At 37.4% G+C, this 19,397-nt stretch overlaps 1 protein-coding gene and 1 non-coding gene across 2 annotated transcripts; both read right to left on the bottom strand.

Annotated features, from left to right (window-relative positions):
• LOC141677508 (trihelix transcription factor ENAP2) lies at positions 1-2,687 on the bottom strand. The gene is made up of 3 exons (XM_074483478.1): positions 2,537-2,687; positions 1,269-2,409; positions 1-309 (listed from the first exon to the last, which is right to left on the bottom strand). Exon 2 carries the CDS (start codon positions 2,380-2,382, stop codon positions 1,273-1,275), a length of 1,110 nt encoding a protein of 369 aa, XP_074339579.1. The 5' UTR covers positions 2,383-2,409; positions 2,537-2,687; the 3' UTR covers positions 1-309; positions 1,269-1,272.
• Positions 2,688-8,184: 5,497 nt separating this feature from the next.
• LOC141681255 (small nucleolar RNA R71) lies at positions 8,185-8,291 on the bottom strand. Its single transcript, XR_012558695.1, has one exon. It is a non-coding gene; the product is annotated as a small nucleolar RNA R71 (small nucleolar RNA).
• Positions 8,292-19,397: the final 11,106 nt, after the last annotated feature.

Here is a 19,397-nt window from a genome sequence, read left to right as displayed (position 1 = left end):
TTTTGCGAAGAAATAAAATTGTTATTGGAGGAAAATTTTATTTAGATTATTTAACGATACTTGAAACTGAAACTTGTCAACAATAGGGTAATCATAACAAGAGTACATGTGATGTGACAACATCAAACCTAAGGGATATAAAGCAACACATAACAAAAGTACGATTCTGGCTGTCTTCAAAGTTCAAACTGATTCAAATACATTACTACCATCAGATCCTGATTTATCTGGGTCAAAAGAGGCGCGTAACCGAGATCCTGGATGATATACATCAAAATCAGTTCCAGATGACTTTCCTTGTATATTTTCCTGCAGAAAAATTATGAAAATTATGTAAATGACAACTGAAGTTACAGAAACTTTAATTGTAAATGAGGATTCAAGTTCTAGAAACTTGAACTTCACGTGTAATATTAAGATGGTACATGCCAAATTAAGCATGGATTATTATTGTGATGATATCTGAACATCCACCTAAGAAATAAACCAAGTATCATAGTCCACAACAGACAAAGCAACGGGATCATCAGGTTTTCGTTGACATGCATGGGAGTGATGATATATTGATTGCTCCTTGCCTTAAGCCCAGATCCATGCTCGGCCGGCCTCCCACTATGTGAAAGAAGAGCTTTTTCTTCATATTCACTTCTCTCAAGACTCAGTGTCAAATTGTTGATATATACCAAATTTGGGCATGTGATTCACATTTTTGATCCACAAAGAGAGATTCCTCAATTAAGAAATTTTGAAGGTAGACAGTAGACTCAGTTAGGTGACGTCTCAACCAAATTGAGGAATCTCTCTTTGTGGATCAAAAATGTAAATCACATGCCCAAATTTGGTATATATCAACAATTTGACTCCGAGTCTTTAAGTTAGTCTTTTATCCGTGCGAGAGGCTGTAGAAGCCAAAGAGCCATATATAGGTGGTCCAGCCTCATCACGATACTCTTAAGTTCACCAGTAGGAAATATTAACAACGAAAGTTAAAGTCTAATACATGAGGAGTTGATGCAATGATTAAGTGTGCGCTTCAGTTATCAGACATAGAATTTCCCCGTCCAGGGGAAAAAAACTCAAACAGGACTTGTTTCCGGGACGTAAAATATAGTTTGTCTAAGCTAATCAAACAAACAAGCTAAACTTTCTCATTTACCGCTACTCTTGTAAAACACAGTGTATAACAAGTGGACAGCATTAACACAACATTGTTTCATTTAAAAGTTACACAAAGAAATTCACTTAATTGATTAAAGAGGCCTACTTACCTAGTCACCCACTGACATTCCCTGCAGATACATCGGTGTCTGTGTTGCTGTCAGTATCATCATCATTCCCTTCCCTTATTTTTGCAATCTCCGCCTGTGCATTCTCAACGATTTGCTTCTTCTGCACCTCCAAATCCTGCTGAAAATCCATTCTCATTCTCTCCAACTCCATCATCTGCTGTCTCTTACTATCTTCAATCTTCTCATAAATTGCTCCAAACTTCTGAATCGAATCTGCCAACAACCTAAATGACGTGCCATCCACGTCTCCTCTCCTCTGAGGTTCCGCCTCATCCGATTCATCACCCTCAGACTCCGACTCCGCAGGACTATCTCTCATCTCATCTAAAGCATTCGACTGACTCAAATACACTTTCGGATTCATAAAAACATATTCCCCCGAATCAAACCCACAAGCCAAACCCGACAACTGTTGCCTAGACGAAAAGCTAAACAACATATCCATCTTCTTGAAAAAAACCCATTGTCCAAAATACCCTCCCATCTCCTCCATCTTCGCTCTCTCCTTCTTATACTTCTTCTTCAAAACATCCAACTTATTCCTACACTGCACATGACTCCTCTCAACTTTACACATTTCCGACACTTTCTCCGCAACCTCAATCCAATCCTCAGACCTCAAACTCTTCCTCCCCAATTGCAAAAACCTCTCCCCCCAAACCTCCAACAAAACAAAACTCTCATCCTCACTCCACTCAGCACTCGAATCCCTAACACGCGGCGCAAACTCATACCTCGACACCAAACTCTCCAATTTCCTCTTCTTCTGCCTCCTCTTCGAGTCATCATTACCATCATACCCTCTACCACCATACCCATTTTCCCTATACTCCTCATCATCATCATCCTCATCCTCCTCCTCATCATCATCATCATCATCCTCCTCTTCTTGTTTCATAAAGTTTCGATTTTTATGACTAACTTCATCATTTCGATACAAAATACTATCATCCTCTAACTCATCACTATCATCATCATCTCTATAAGTATGAAAATTAGGGTTTTGAATTGGGCGTCTGGATCTAATTGAAGTAGGATAAGAGGATGATGATGGGTAGTGTTTTTGTGGGTAATCATCATCCGAATCACCCATCTTTCAATACACACAATCACACTCTATCTATATGTAAAGTTCAAGAAAATCAATAAAATTCAACAAATTCAAGAAAATCAAGAAAATGCAAAAAAGATCAAAAATTTAAACAATTAAAAGCGAAATTAAAAATAAATGTATGTAAAGATTGTACCTTTGAGGTGAATTGAGAACAAAACTTTGAAATTTATAAAAGGGGTGGATTTGATTGATGAATTGGGGTAAAATTAGGGATTTTTGAGGTGAAGAGAGAAAGAAAAGAGGGGTCAAATTGGGGTTAAAATACGGGCTATGATGAAATGGTGTCTTGTTGGGTTTTGGTCGATTAATTCCTGTAAATTATCACATTGATTTATTTTTTGAAATCCGATTAGTTCTTACGAATTTCTTTTATTTAAAATATACAAGCATATAACCCGATGCACGGACTGATTATAATATTTGTAATTTTTATTATTTAAATTATAAAAATAGTGATTATATATTATTGAGATAAATGAACTTAAAATAATTACGTATTATTTTATATGTATTATATTATTGAAAAATTCAAAATTTAGATAGTTAAAATCTTAAAAAGTCTTTTTTTGATTGTGATGCAAGGTATGTAGGAAAATGGTAGTCTTGAATGTAAGTGTATGTGAATGATCTGTTATTATTTTTCTAATTTTTTCTTGGTTTTAATAAATATTTATTATATTACATTTTGAATTAATAAAATTAATTTTGAAAGTGTTTGATTTCATATTAAGAAAGAAGTTGAGTACGATTAGATATCAAGATGGATTATAATTCATAGATTTTGTAATTATATTAAATACATAATTTATTTATTTTAATTAAATAATATTTGTTTAAACTTTTTTTGGAAGGTGTTAATATATTTTTTAGGAAGGTGTTAACCAACCAACAAAATTATCCTATGTTTTGCTTATAATAGTATAGTATAGATATAATTATCTTTTACGATTAAAATGTTATATTTTTAAATAGAAATTATGATAAAAAATATGATATAATAAATATCTATTTTTTATGAAATAACTGATATAATCATAATAATATATTAAATATAATTTAATATTATAATACATCTGAAATTTATTCCGATTAATACTTCTGAATAATCCCCAATTTTTAATTAATTTCAAATCGATAATTTGACCGATCTTTCTTGATTTTAGATTTTTATAATACGGAGAAAGGTTGGTAAATGAAGTGGAATTACTTTACTATAATTATTTTTGGTTTAGAAAGTTATATAAATAGGATTCTAGGAATACATTATGATAATTTTTTTTCTTTTTCTTTTCATATCCTATTATCATAAAAGATTCTTATCAATGTATTCTTAATGTTTACTAGCACTAGGATTTACAAATTAATTTATTTATCCTTCTTTAATTTCATCTATTATATCATTTCTTTACCCTTTTTGGTCATTAAAAATTCAAATACATGATCCATATTAATTCCGACCCAGTTTCAACCCATGGGTTTATCCAATTTCAATGTCTCAGTACACACAATACTATAATTTTCGGATATTCCATATAATTTTCGGATACTCCATATCCACTATCCATGGGTTTTGAATAACCCAAGTTACTATCCAACATATTTGAATGAATTCAACATGGTAACTACCATGACAAAGAAATATGACAACTATCACAACTTATTTGCAAAACAAAAAAGGAATGTAGTATCAATCTTGTTGATCACGATTATCATCGAATGTGTTTCAGATTCCTTTATTGTAGAGCGTGTCGATTCTGCCGATTCTTCTTTGTACAACATAATTCTTCATCGCACAATTTTTTGCACACCACATCATACATACAATCTATACTATGTATCATACTCAATTTCATCTGAAGTGCGCACTATAGGTATTTGAACAATTTTTTGCACACCACATCATATATACAATCCGGAATGGATGACAAAGCAGCTAACGGAATGGACGACAAAGCAACTGACGGAATGGACGACAAAGCAGCTGATATAGATATGGATTCAATTGGCTTTGGTATATATGTTTTTAGACTCTTTCATTTCACAATTTAAATAAGGTCTGATTTAATACAATGTCACTGAATTTTATCATCTTACAAGGTCTGATTTTACACATCATAAGGTCTGATTTGCACAATAATCAACAATTGATTTTTAATTCTCGAATAAGGTTTGATTACAAGTTACATGTAATTATCTGTTTATATTTAGATTAGTAGTTACATCTTAGTTTTTGACCGGCAAAGAATTGTTAATTTGGTTTTTTTGAAATATGTGTTGAACCTTGGCTATGTAGATTTAAAAACATTATGTTTTCCTTTTTGATTGTTGTGTTCTCCCTACAAATATTCATACTCTATCTCATAGGAGACTAATTAGACTTCATTTCTCAAATCAAAATGGAAGTTTCACACCAGGTTATTGTATTTTTTTAAATGCTCTACATATATATTATAAGCCAATATTATTAAAATAGTCACTGATCTGGGGTTTTTTTTTGTATCAGCTACATGTCATCCTCTTGCACACCAGGATCGATTAAACGATCCATTACAACGAGCGAGCATTATTGCAAAACAATTAGGTACTCTGATTTTCAAATTATGAAGTCTTACAACATTTTATATTTTGACATCATTCTGGACTATAAGTTAGTTAGACGTTATTGTTCAGCGATATATTCATATATATCGCTCATTGTGTTCTGTACAATGTAATTTAGTTACATAATGGTACATTACATTTATGTATCGTAATATTGGGCAAGAACTTGCGATATGTTACTATAAATTTAAATTTGGATTATGCTAATTGCAATTTTTCACAAACAGGTACAATCCGAATAATATTTTGTCTCAGAATACTTTTCACATATGTCTACATTATGTTATTGTTAATTTTGCATATTACTACCTAACAATATTATTAAATACTCTGCATATATATTATAAGACAATATTATTAAAACAGTCATTGATGTAAGGAAGTTTTTGTAAGATATAATTGATGATGTCAAGGATTACTGACGATGACAACATTGGTGCTCCTGATCAAAGTATAAAACAAAGCTAAATGGATATCTAATCTAAGGAGAATAATGAACTGTGTACTTCATAACCTGTTAAACTCAGGAAAGCTACTAGAGAACTCAGAGATATCGACAAACCAAACTGAAGACATGAAGTTTGGAGATATCGACAAGTCATTTCTTCACTAAAGGATTCTGAGTTATCGACAAGTCAAATTGTACTAGAGAACTCAGAGATATCGACACGTTAAATCTCACTAGAGAACTCTAAATTATCGACAAGCCAAATCTAGCTAGAGAACTTAGAGATGTCGATAAGTCAAAGTGAAGGAATGAAGATAGGAGATCTCGACAAGCCAAACTCTCTTATAGAGAATCCAGAGACCTCTACAAGTCAAACTCATTACGGAGAATGAGAGATCTAGACTAGCCATTATATTTATCGAGATGTCAAGTTCTCTATTGTCCAAGTTGGAGATCTCGAGGTACAAATCTCAAAGTACAAATCGCAGACCAGTTCAAGATTCAAGGTTAACAATCAACAAACAAATCAAATCACCTGGATTGACAAGTCTACAAAAAGCAGTTTGAAGCGTGCAAGATCAACAGTGAAGATTAACTAACAAAAGGAGATCAAGATTAACACAGTGTGTTGTTAAATGGCATTTATACCACTTATATCACTCTACAAAAGCTCTGAATTGGTGTTTTGGACTCAAGTTAATTGTGTATTTGATGTGTTTTGTAGTGTTTTTGCATTTGAGGCTTAAAAAAAGGAGATAAGTGGAATTAACATGGTTTTGATGTTAATTGGGTGCCTAGGAGCAACTTTGGTGCATTAAATAAAGATCGTCTTGGAAATTCATGCAGAAAAGATCATTTTAGGAGTTTTTCCAGAAACACAGCGCGCCCGCGCTGGTCAAACGCGAGCCCGCGCCATTGGAGCAGAAATACAGCACGCCGCGCTGATCAAGCGCGCGCCCGCGCCGGGTCCGAGTGCCAGAATCCTGATTTGAGTACGATTCTAATTGTGAAGGCCCATGATCATCTCAGATCGTTCCAAGGGGTATAAAAAGGCAAAATAAAATGTTTTTAAGTACGTAGAGACGAATACGAGAACAAGGAGAAGACCTAAGAGCACAATACGACGAAGGAGAAGAAGAGCTTGTTTTTACTTGTGATTCTTTAATCGAGTTGTAATCTTGGAAGCTAGTTTCCTTCTTTGCAGAACCTAATACTTTGTATTACGTACTTGGTTCTATTTGTTAAGTAAAAAGACTACGTTTATTATACCATGCTTTCATTGGAACCCACGTTGGCAATGAGTTCAATTATGGGCTAATCGTTATCGCGGGGTTCTAGCGGATTTATTTATGGATTTCTTTAGTTAATTTGTTTAGATACCTTAGTGTGTGGTGATTGTATGATAACCTAGTTATGGTTGCTCTTATTCGTCTTATGAGCGTCGCAAACTTATAAGATCATATGTTAATCTTTATTGAAGCGAAAGTGAATATAAGGGTTTAGAACTTGCCATGCTAGCATAGGTTCATGTGTTATTGTTATGCATAATTCGTAGGTAATTTTACCCATCTCACTTGCCCTATGTAATCATGATTAGATAACTTGCGCATTAAACCATTATATTGTCAAATTCTATAGACATATAGGGTCTCATCATAATTGGTGTCTATTCAGCTTCTATCTCTGTTGTGGATGTCTGGTAGTATGTTATTCGTGCAACGACAGTTGGCGGGTAGCAGTTTCGTGTTATCTGATTATTGTCATCACCATTGCATGCTAAGGTTAAGAACAAGAAGGCTATTGAATGAAGTATTTAATGAAGTTAGAATCTCATTCCATCTTATATAGTAAATTAATCCATTCTCATATCATAGTTTAATAAGTAGTTAATTTTTAGAATAATCAATCTTATCAATTAATTATCTTATCATTGAAGTATATCAATATCAGTAGTGCATAAATATTACTTTATCAATTAATCGAGAAGTCTATGTGGGTACGAACTAGAAGATATTCTATATTACTTGCAAACGTGTATACTTGCGTGCATTATTAGCGCGTGTTTTCGCCCTTACAAGTTTTTGGCGCCGCTGCCGGGGACTTCGGTGTTAATTGTTTAGTATATGTACTTGTCATTATTGATCGCTAGAGTTCAGTGACTAGGATTTATTACTTACTTGGGTACTTGTGTTCTTTCAGGTACTCTAGAGGGCGTGTATGCTTACGCGTTCTCAAAGGCGACAGAGGAAGCTGAAATTTGAAGAGGTTCCAGTAGAAGAAGTTCTGGAAGCGGAAGAGGAAAAGGTTGAGGAAAGCGAAGAAGAAGTCGAAGAACCAGTTGCAATGGGTGACCCTGCAGCAAATCCTAAGGATTTAATGGACTATTTTCAGCCAAAGATTGAAGATATTCATTCCAGCATTATCAGGCCAGCTATTGAGGCCAATAATTTCGAGATCAAACCGAGCACAATTCAGATGCTACAGAATTCTGTTCAGTTTGGGGGTTCTCCTACAGAAGATCCGAACATGCATATTCGGAATTTCATCGAGATCTGCGACATATTCAAGTTCAATGGTGTGAATGAAGATGCTATTAAGCTTAGACTTTTCCCATTCACTTTGAGGGATAAGGCTAAGTGCTGGTTACATTCTCTACCTTCAGGCTCGATCACTACTTGGGCGGATCTTGCTAAAAAAATTCTTACTAAATTCCTTCCAATGGCTAAGACTGCGGTAATAGGCATGCTCTTACTACATTCTCGCAGAATTATGGAGAGCCTTTATGTGAAGCTTGGGATCGTTACAAGGAGATGCTTCAGAAGTGCCCTCACCATGGAATGCCTGATTGGATGATTATAAACTGTTTCTATAATGGGCTAGGTGATAGTTCTAGAACTATGCTCGATGTGACATCAGGAGAAGCCTTGTGGGCTAAAAGCTATGAGGAAGCTTATGACTTGATTGAGCTTATGGCTGCTAATGAATACCAGAATCCTAATCAGCGATTAACTCAGGGAAAGGTAGCAGGAATTCTGGAGCTTGATACAGCTACTGCTATAGTTGCGCAACTGAAAGCTTTAACTATGAAGGTGGATTCTTTGGCAAATTTGGGAGTTAATCAAATCACTAGTGTTTGTGAGCTTTGTGCAGGTGCACATGAGAATGAGCAATGTGCTATTTCTAGTGATTCAGCTCAGTATGTGAGTAACTTTTAGAGGTCTAAACAGCCAGTGCCAGCCACTTATCATCCTAACAACCACAATCATCCTAATTTTAGTTGGAGCAACACTCAGAACGCTGTTCAACAGCTATATCAGCAACAGATTGCAGCAAGGCCTGACAACCCTCCTGGGTTCCAGCAACCCCAATATGCACCAAGGCAGCCACTCCAGCTTCAGCAACTACCAGATAAAGCTAATGAAAAATCTGAATTGGAGGAGCTGAGACTTATGTGCAAGAGCCAAGCTGTTTCAATCAAGACCTTGGAGAATCAAATCGGTCAAATTGCCAATGCATTGCTGAATCGTCAACCTGGAACAATTCCAAGTGAAACTGAAGTTCCAGGCAAGAAGGAAGCTAAAGAGCAAGTAAAGGCGGTAACATTGAGGTCTGGAAAGGTTGCAGATACTGAGAAAGCTAAGATGACAGAGTGTGAAGAAGAAACTGAGGAAGAAAACTCTAAGGAAGCTGAGGTGGAACAAAGGAAGAAAGCTGTTGTCATCACTCCTCTTGAGGGTAATACAAGGGAAAAATAGTTCGATCCTCCACCACCCTTTCGGAAAAGATTGCAGAAGGAGAAGCTGGATAAGCAATTCATTAAGTTCTTGAAGTTTTCAAGAAATTTCATATCAATATACCTTTCGCAGAAGCTCTTGAGCAATGCCCAGTTATGCTAAATTCATGAAAGGTATTCTCTCTTGGAAGTTGAAGCTTGATGATTTAGAGACCGTTGCTCTAACGGATGAATGTAGTGTCGTGCTTCAGCAAAAGTTGCCTCCAAAGCTTAAGGATCCAGGAAGCTTCATGATTTCGTGTACCATTGGGAACTTGTCGTTCGACAAGTGTTTGTGTGATTTAGGAGCTAGCATCAATTTGATGCCTCTATCTATCTTCAAGAAGTTGAACTTGCCTGACCCAAAACCTACTTGTATGACCTTGCAGCTAGATGATCGCTCTATCACATACCCAAGAGGTATTGTGGAAGATGTATTGGTCATGGTTGATAAACTCATCTTCCCTGCTGATTTTGTTATTCAGGATTTCGAGGAAGACAAGAAGATTCCCATTATCTTGGGAAGGCCTTTCTTGGCCACTGGTTGCACCTTGATAGATGTGCGGAAGGGTGAACTTACTATGCAGGTGCAAGATCAGAATGTCACGTTCAACATGTTCAATGCTATGAAATTCCCAACTGACGACGACAAATGCTTTAAAGTGGAATTGGTTGATTCTGTGGTTACTTCAGAACTTGATCAGTTGCTAAGGTCTGATGCCTTAGAAAAAGCCTTGTTGGGGGAGTTAGATAATGAAGATGACGAGGGTGAAGAGCAATTGCAGTATTTGAATGCTACTCCTTAGAAGAGAAAGATAGATATGCCATTTGAATCTCTTGGGCTAGAGGAATTAAAGAGTGGTCTGAAGCGCCTCAAACCTTCGATTGAGGAGGCTCCTACTTTGGAACTCAAGCCTCTCCCTGAGCACTTAAGGTATGCATTTTTAGGCGATTCTTCTACATTACCTGTTATTATCTCATCTGACCTTTTAGGGAGCGATAAAGATAAGCTTTTAAGGATCTTGAGAGAGTTCAAATCGACAATTGGTTGGACTATAGCAGACATTAAGGGAATCATCCCTTCATATTGTATGCACAAAATTCTGTTAGAAGAAGGTAGCAAGCCAACGGTGGAACAACAGAGAAGGCTTAATCCCATCATGAAAGAAGTGGTGAAGAAAGAAATTCTGAAATGGCTGGATGCAGGTATCATTTATCCTATCTCTGACAGTTCTTGGGTGAGTCCAGTTCAGTGTGTGCCAAAGAAGGGAGGCATAACTGTGGTGGCTAATGAGAAGAATGAGCTCATCCCTACAAGGACAGTTACTGGATGGAGGGTATGCATGGACTATAGGAAATTGAACAAGGCCACAAGGAAAGATCACTTCCCACTTCCGTTCATTGATCAGATGCTTGATAGATTGGCTGGTCATGAGTACTACTGTCTCCTGGATGGCTATTTAGGGTACAATCAGATTTGCATTGCTCCCGAAGATCAGGAAAAGACTACCTTCACGTGTCCATTTGGCACATTTGCCTTCAGGAGAGTTTCATTTGGCCTATATGGTGCACCCGCTACCTTTCAAAGGTGCATGATGGCTATTTTCTCTGACATGATTGGTCAAAATATGGAGGTCTTTATGGATGATTTCTCTGTATTCGGTGATTCTTTTGATGAGTGCTTACAAAATCTTGGAGATGTTCTCAAAAGGTGTGTTGAGACCAATTTGGTTCTCAACTGGGAGAAATGTCACTTCATGGTGCATCAAGGCATCATTCTCGGGCATAAGGTCTATAGTAAAGGTCTTGAGGTGGATAAATCCAAGATGGGGGTCATTGAGAATCTGCCACCACCAATTTCTGTTAAAGGAGTCCACGTCTTTCTTGGACATACAGGCTTCTATCCGCGATTCATCAAGGATTTCTAAAAAAATTCTAAACCTTTATGCAGTTTGCTCGAGAAAGATGTGCCTTTTAAGTTTGATGAGGAGTGTCTAACTACTTTTGAAATTCTGAAGAAGAGTTTAATCACGGCACCAATCATAACTGCACCTGATTGGGAAAATCCTTTTGAGATGATGTGCGATGTAAGCGACTATGCAGTTGGTGCAGTTCTTGGGCAAAGGAAGAATAATGTGTTTTATGTAGTCTACTATGCTAGTAATACTCTTAATGGTGCTCAGCTGAACTACACTACGACTGAGAATGAACTTTTGGCGATAGTCTATGGGTTCGAGAAGTTCAGATCTTATTTACTTGGGACTAAGGTGACAGTTTTCACTGATCACGTAGTTATACGCTATCTAATCTCGAAGAAGGATGCGAAGTCTAGACTAATCTGTTGGGTTCTTCTATTGCAAGAGTTTGAGTTGGAGATAAAAGACATAAAGGGGACATAAAATCAAGTAGCTGACCATCTTTCTCGCTTGGAAGATCCTGGTGCAGCTTCACAAGATAAAACATTGATAAATGAGTACTTTCCTGATGAGCAGTTATTTGGGGTGCAAAAAGAAGAACCATGGTTTGCTGACATACTGAATTATATTGTGAGTAATGTCATGCCACCTGATCAAACTGCTGCTCAAAGGAAGAAATTTTTACATGAAGTGAAGTGGTACATGTGGGATGAGCCGTTTTTATTTCGACAAGGAGCAGATCAAATTATCAGGAGATATATTCCATACAGCGAGACGGAGGGGATTATGTGAGACTGTCATTCTACTGTCTATGGAGGACACTACGGTTGAGAGAAGACTGCAACTCGTATCCTCCAAGCAGGGTTTTTCTGGCCTACTCTGTTTAAGGATGCGCATCGTTATGTGTCGAAGTGTGATCGTTGTCAAAGAGTTGTCAATATATCCAAAAGAAATGGGATGCATCTTAATGTTTTACTTGAAGTTGAAGTCTTCGATGTTTGGGGAATCGACTTCATGGGGCCATTTGCCTCATCTTGCAACAATCAGTATATCTTATTTGCAGTCGACTACGTGTCAAAGTGGGTGGAAGTGAAGGCTTTGCCGACAAATGATACCAGGGTTGTGCTGAATTTTCTACACAAGCAGATATTCACTAGATTTGGAACTCCCTGAGTTATTATCAGTGATGAGGGATCGCACTTTTGCAATCGCAAGTTCACTGAGATGATGAAAAGGTATAACGTGAATCATCGTGTGGCTAATGCATACCATCCTCAAACTAATGGTCAAGCTGAAGTGTCGAATAGAGAAATCAAGCGCATATTAGAAAAGGTTGTTTGTCCGTCAAGAAAGGATTGGTCTCTGAAGTTAGATGAAGTTGTTTGGGCGTATAGAACCGCATTCAAGACTCCATTGGTAATGTCTCCTTTTTAGTTGGTTTATGGGAAGGGATGTCACTTACCTGCGGAGTTAGAGCATAAAGCATATTGGGCTTTGAAGAAGCTGAATCTTGATTTGACGGCAGCTGAAGATGCTTCAATTAAATGAACTCGATGAGTTTCGACTTCAGGCTTATGAGAACAACAAATTGTACAAGGAGAAAGTCAAGAGACGGCACGATAGGAGTCTAGTGCTCAAATCATTTGTGCCGGGACAACAAGTACTGTTATTCAACTCTCGTCTCCATCTTTTTCCGAAAAAATTGAAGTCGAGATGCTCAGGGCCGTTCGTTGTCAAAACTGTGTTTCCACACGGAGCGGTGGAAATTGTTGAGAATGATTCAGGTCAAACATTTAAAGTTAATGGACAAAGGTTGAAGCATTACTATGGAGACACGGCAACCCGTGAGGTGGCTAGTGCCATTTTGTTGACTATTTGATTCCGCAAGTTCTACGTCAAGCTAAGGACATAAAACAAGCGCTTCTTGGGAGGCAACCCAAGTATGTTGTACAGTAGTAAGTAGTGGAAGAATAAAATAAGAAGAAAAACACAAAAAAAATCGGATAAGAAAAAAATATGGGAGCTTGCTACAGTAGCACGGCGCGCCCGCGCTTCAGCAGCGCGCGCCCGCGCTACATCTACAGGAACACGGCGCGCCCGCGCTACTTTTACATAATTATGGCGCACCCGCGCTACCCCGCTGTTCCAGAAAATTTTAAAAAGTGCAATTTCGGGACTGTATCTTCACAATCAATTCCCAACCGAAATTTACTCTCCCATTTGCCTAAAATCCCTCTCCAAATCAGTTTCAATCACCCCATTAAAACCACTATTCCCATAATCAATCCCCACTCTCCCATTCCTTTTCTAAATCCAATTCTCTCATCTCTCACCTATATATACATATACATGCATAACTCCATCTTCACAAAGCTCACAACTTTTAAACATTATTCTCTTTAAACACTTATATTCTCTAGTTCTCTTTTCCTTCATCAATGGCACCACCAAAGAGACAAAGAACTCAAGGAAGCAGCAACACCAATCCCGCTACTACGGATTCGTCAAGTGTGGGTGGTATTCGACCTAGGTTCTCTACTCTGGTGGCCGAAGCCGAGTATACATGGTTGTTGACTAAGCCGATCGTGAAGGAGCGTGGATTCTTGCCATCAAGGAAAGATGGACGGTTGTTGGAGATGATTCTGGAGATGGGTTGGGTACCTTTTTGTGAGGCCCCAGAAGCGGTGCCTATGAGCGTGGTTCACGAGTTTTACGCGAACGCTAAAACGGACAAAAATGGGTTTACTGTTGTTCGAGGGATGACGGTTGATTACACTACCGCTGCCATTCGTAGGGTGATTGCTCAACCTGAGAGGAAGGAGGGTCAGGATAATTGGAATACTAAGACTCCTGTAGAGTTTGATTTGGACCTCATTGTTGCAACGATGTGTGTGCCGCGTACAGAGTGGAAGTATAAGAGGGGAACTAATGATTATTCCACTTTTCCAGCGTCATGCATGAACAGGTACGCTCGTGCTTGGAATTCTTTCATATGCGCCAATATCATGCCTTCTTCTCATGTGCATGAGGTGACGGTGGAGCGTGCACGCTTGTTGTGGGGTATTTTGAACGGAGGCTATGTGGATTTGGGTATGGTAATTTATCAGGGGATTTTGCGATTTTTGAGAGGGAGTACTACATGGGCGATTCCTTATCCCTCGATTATTCTGAAGCTATTCCATGATGTGGGTGTTCATTGGCCAGAGTTTGAGCAGGTAAAGATACCGGGTGCACCTATTGACACTACTACGCTTGCGAGCATGCAAGAGTGGTATGGTGGGAAACCGGATGAGAAGGGCCTTGGTTACACATATGATCACTTGCCTGATGGTCACCCAGCTGATGCGACTTATGCTGGAGGTTCCACGCATGCTAGGAGGGCAGGTTCTAGGAGGCAAACAGAAGAGTGGCAAGCTTCTCGGCCACAGTCAGAACAACCAGAGGAGGTTGATATGGGCACGTCGATGAGGCGTTTGATGTCCAGAGCAGGTTTGCACAGGATCTCATCCTTGCACTTGGGACTGCTTTTAGAGCTACAGGAGTTGATATCCAGTGGCCAGTCTATGGGGAAGATGTTGCTTACCCTTCGCCTGACACTCCACCTGTAGATGGTGGCGATGACTCTGAGTAGGTGTGCCTGATTTCCTTGCTATCACTTTTACCGAGGACAGTGAAAATTTTAAGTTTGGGGGTGGTAGTTAAGGAATATTATGTTGTGTGAGTCCATATAGGTGCATATTCATGTTAGTATATTTCATATAGTTGCATATATTTGCCATGTTTAGTTATTTTGTTTGATTAGTATGTTCATTTAGCGCATGCATTTTTCTTGATCTCTTGTGATAATTTGTCGATTGATGAGTAATATTGATGCGAGTGTGGTGATGTCGTGTAGAAGGATGTTGAGTTCTATCGATTTGACTTGCATGTTAGAAGCAATGTAATTTCACTAAGTCTTATAGTGTACTCAAATGCTAGATCATAATTATAAGTTGTTGAGTTATTGGGGTTATTTGCATATTTATATTTAGAATGCCTGATAGGTTCTTAATGACAATATGACATTGAGATTTAAAAAAATTGGAGAAAAGCTTAGGGATTTCGTTGCTATGTGGCTAGGCGTCAATTGGCTAGTAGCCGACTCATATTTATATGAGTAGTCTAGGGTTGAATGAGATGGAGCGAAACACACTCATTCAGAAATCATTGAAAAAAAAGAAAAAAAAGAAAAAGAAAAAAAAGAGAAATAAGCTTATTAGTGCATAATTGACCACAAGTGAGCTCTTTGGTATTCGAGTTATTAAGTTCGAGGGGACTTTGTGCCTAGCGACCTAAGGTTTCTATAGTCTGGGATCTGCTAACCTAAAGCTCGTTACATGGATGTCATTGTATAAGTCTTTTGTGGACCTCATTCATTGCACGGTCAAATAAGCATGATGAGTTTTGATAGTTAATAAAAGCATGAATCCTTGTATACTCCGGTTTAATTGAAGTGTTGTCAGTCATTTTGTGCTTAACATTTATTCTGTTTATAAACATGTGAATTCCTCAATGATAGACAATTATGGTTAGTGATCTAGTTACAAGAGTATAGCTTTAAAGTAGTTGCACACACGCACATTTCTGGGTTGTGAGTTGAGTAGGGGCTTGATTGAGGTCTGTACGAATAACTGCATGGGTTGATGTGTTGCTTGGAAATTGATTAAGTGGTCAAGGGGGATCGTTGCATTCATATAGCTGCATTCATGCATGTTTATTTTTCGTTCTTTGACTCTGTTATGCTTGAGGACAAGCATTGATTCAAGTTTGGGGGTGTGTTAAGTGGCATTTATACCATTTATATCACTCTATAAAAGCTCTGAATTGGTGTTTTGGACTCAAGTTAATTGTGTATTTGATGTGTTTTGTAGTGTTTTTGTATTTCAGGCTTAAAGAAAGGGGTTAAGTGGAATTAGCATGGTTTTGATGCTAATTGGGTGTCTAGGAGCAACTTTGGTGCATTAAATAAAGATCGTCTTGGAAATTCATGCAGAAAAGATCATTTTAGGAGTTTTTCCAGAAACACAGCGCGCCCGTGCTGGTCAAGCGCGCGGCGGCGCCGTTGGAGCAGAAATACAGCGCGCCTGCGCTGGGTCCGAGTGCCAGATTCCTGATTTGAGTACGATTCTAATTGTGAAGGCCCATAATCATCTCAGATCGTTCCAGGGGGTATAAAAAGGCAAAATAAAACGTTTTTAAGTACGGAGAGACAAATACGAGAACAAGGAGAAGCAAGGAGAAGACCTAAGAGCACAATACGACGAAGGATAAGAAGAGCTTATTTTTACTTGTGATTCTTTAATCGAGTTGTAATCTTGGATGCTAGTTTCCTTCTTTGCTGAACCTAATACTTTGTATTACGTACTTGGTTATATTTGTTAAGTAAAAAGACTACGTTTATTATACCATGCTTTCATTGGAACCCACATTGGCAATGAGTTCAATTATGGGCTAATCGTTATCGTGGGGTTCTAGCGGATTTATTTATGGATTTCTTTAGTTAATTTGTTTCGATACCTTAGTATGTGGTGGTTGTATAATAACCTAGTTATGGTTGTGCTTATTCGTCTTATGAGCGTCGCGAACTTATAAGATCGTATATTAATCTTTATTGAAGTGAAAGTGAATATAAGGGTTTAGAACTTGCCATGCTAGCATAAGTTTATGTGTTATTTTTATGCATGATTCGTGGGTAATTTTACCCATCTTACTTGCCCTATGTAATCATGATAGATAACTTGCGCATTAAACTATTATGTTGTCAAATTCTATAGACATATAGGGTCTCATCATAATTGGTGTCTATTCAGCTTCTATCTCTTTTGTAGATGTCTGGTAGTATGTTATCCGTGCAACGACAGTTGACGGGTCATCACCATTGCATGCTAAGGTTAAGAACCAGAAGGCTATTGAATGAAGTATTTAATGAAGTTAGAATCTCATGTCCATCTCATATAGTAAATTAATCCATTCTCATATCATAGTTTAATAAGTAGTTAATTTTTAGAATAATCAATCTTATTAGTTAATTATCTTAGCATTGAAGTATAGAAATATCAGTAGTGCATAAGTATTACTTTATCAATTAATCGAGAAATCTCTGTGGGTATGAACTAGAAGATATTCTATATTACTTGCGAACGCATATACTTGCGTGTATTATTAGCGCGTGTTTTCACCCTAACATGTGCAGAGATATGCTAATCAAAAAATGGAAGGTTCACTTTTCTATTTATAGAATGATAAGTGACAGTTTAGAAAAAGGCAAAAACAGTTTCTATTGCATGCTGTGTAAACCAGTAGTTAACTGTCTTATAAAGTGAACCCTGGTCCTTTGTTAGTTTGTAACAATTTAGATCAAGATCTTGTATCCTCTCAAGAAAGAAGCTAAGCTCTTAATCACAAAAGAACCTAGGAATTTTGTAGCAAGATTTTCTTAATTTTAATATAAAATTAAGTGACTTTTGAAAGATCCATGTTAACTGCTTTATATTGTTTAATTTTGCATTAACATAGTTCACTACAAAATTATCTACTTTGTTCACCACCATAAACTGATCAAGAAAAGCCTAGAAACACGAAAACAAATTTACCCCCCTCTGTGAGTAATTCATTACCTAACAAGTGGTATCAGAGTAAAATTTGAAAGAAAACAGATTAAAGATCTTGGAAGAATGAATGCACAAAAGATCAGTAGCATTAAGATCCCAGCCTTTGACAAAACTAACTACACTCTTTGGAAAAAGAAGATGTTGCTGTTTTTAAGAATGACCAATCCTATGTATGTTCAAATTCTACAAAATGGTCCCTTCATTCCTATGAAGATAGTGGAAGAAACTACAGATGGCGATATGCTTATTCCAGCACATTATGATGCAAAAGAGCCTTCAAAATACACAGAGAGTGAGAAAGAGAAAGTTGCCCTTGATAGTGGTCTGCAGTTAATTCTTATAGAGTCACTGGATAATGTCATGTTTATCAACATTGTTAATTGTGACGCTGCTAAGCAGATCTGGGAAAAGATAGAAATTTTATGTGAAGGAACTAAGGAAGTTAGATCAAACCAAAGGAGGATATTGGTTTCACAATATGAGGGTTTTATGGCAAAGCCTAAAGAGGGAATCACTGATGTGTTTGAAAGATTCAATAAGCTGATAAATGACTTGCAACTCCATGAAAACTATTATGAAGCTGAAGAAGTGAATCTGAAGTTCTTGCTCTCTCTCCCTGATCATGTGGAACAGAAGATCTCAGCAATCAGAGAAGGGAGAGACTTGAGTAGAACGACTCTGGAAGTTTTGTATGGAATTTTAAAAACAGATGAACTGGAAATGATCCAAAGGAAATCATTAAGGTCTGGTTAAGGGCATGTGATTGATGGCTCAAGTGCTCTAATTGTCAATTAAAGCCAGACATTTGATGAGGAGCCAAAATTCCAAACTCCAGGAGTCTCAACCAGTGAGCAAAGAAGAAAAGATTCACAAGAACAAGTCATTATGGAATTAGAAGAAGATGAGTTCTACACTCTTGATGAACTAGATGGGCTTGATCAATTAATGGCCTATATGGAAAGAAAGTTCTTTAATATTAGAGTCAAGAAGCCAAGGTTCTTCAAGGGAAAAGGACAATCTTTCAACAAAGATAGCGGCTGGAAGGAAAAAGGGAAGTACACTTCAAATGGCAAAAATGGCTATAGAACTGGGTCTATTGACAGATCAAAGATAAGGTGTTATAATTGTGATAAATTAGGTCATTTTGCTACAGAATGTAGGAAACCCAAGGAAGACAGAGCTTATCTTGAATTGGAAGCAAAGTATGAAGCTCTTCTGAAGAAACAACAAAGCAAAGCTTATATTGCTGAGGGAAAAAGTTGGGATGATTGTGATAGTGATGAAGATGAAGAAGTTGGAAATTATTCACTCATGGCCTTGGAGAAAGGAGAATCATCCTCATCTAAATCACAAGTACCAACACTTACCACCATTGATTTAAATGTGAGTCAATATAAGGAAACTGTTGAAAGAATGAGCACAGATATGTTTCATATCCACACAAATATGGTTACCGCTAATGAAGAGGTTAGCATATTGACAAAGTTAAATGAGAAACTTGAGAATGAGAAGCAATAAACTGAATTGTTGATGGTGGAGCTTGAAGCTTCGAAACAAGAGAATGCCTATCTAAAGAACAAGCTCAAGTGTGCAACTGAGGTTGAAGT

The sequence above is a fragment of the Apium graveolens genome, chromosome 8, assembly GCF_009905375.1.
Source record: "Apium graveolens cultivar Ventura chromosome 8, ASM990537v1, whole genome shotgun sequence".
Lineage (NCBI taxonomy): Eukaryota > Viridiplantae > Streptophyta > Magnoliopsida > Apiales > Apiaceae > Apium > Apium graveolens.
Note: the sequence above shows the minus strand (reverse complement) of the source record. Positions and strands in the feature narration are given on the sequence as shown.

Coding starts and splice junctions, on each gene's coding strand:
- LOC141677508 (XM_074483478.1), bottom strand. CDS start 2,382: ATGGGTGATTCGGATGATGATTACCCACAAAAACACTACCCATCATCA.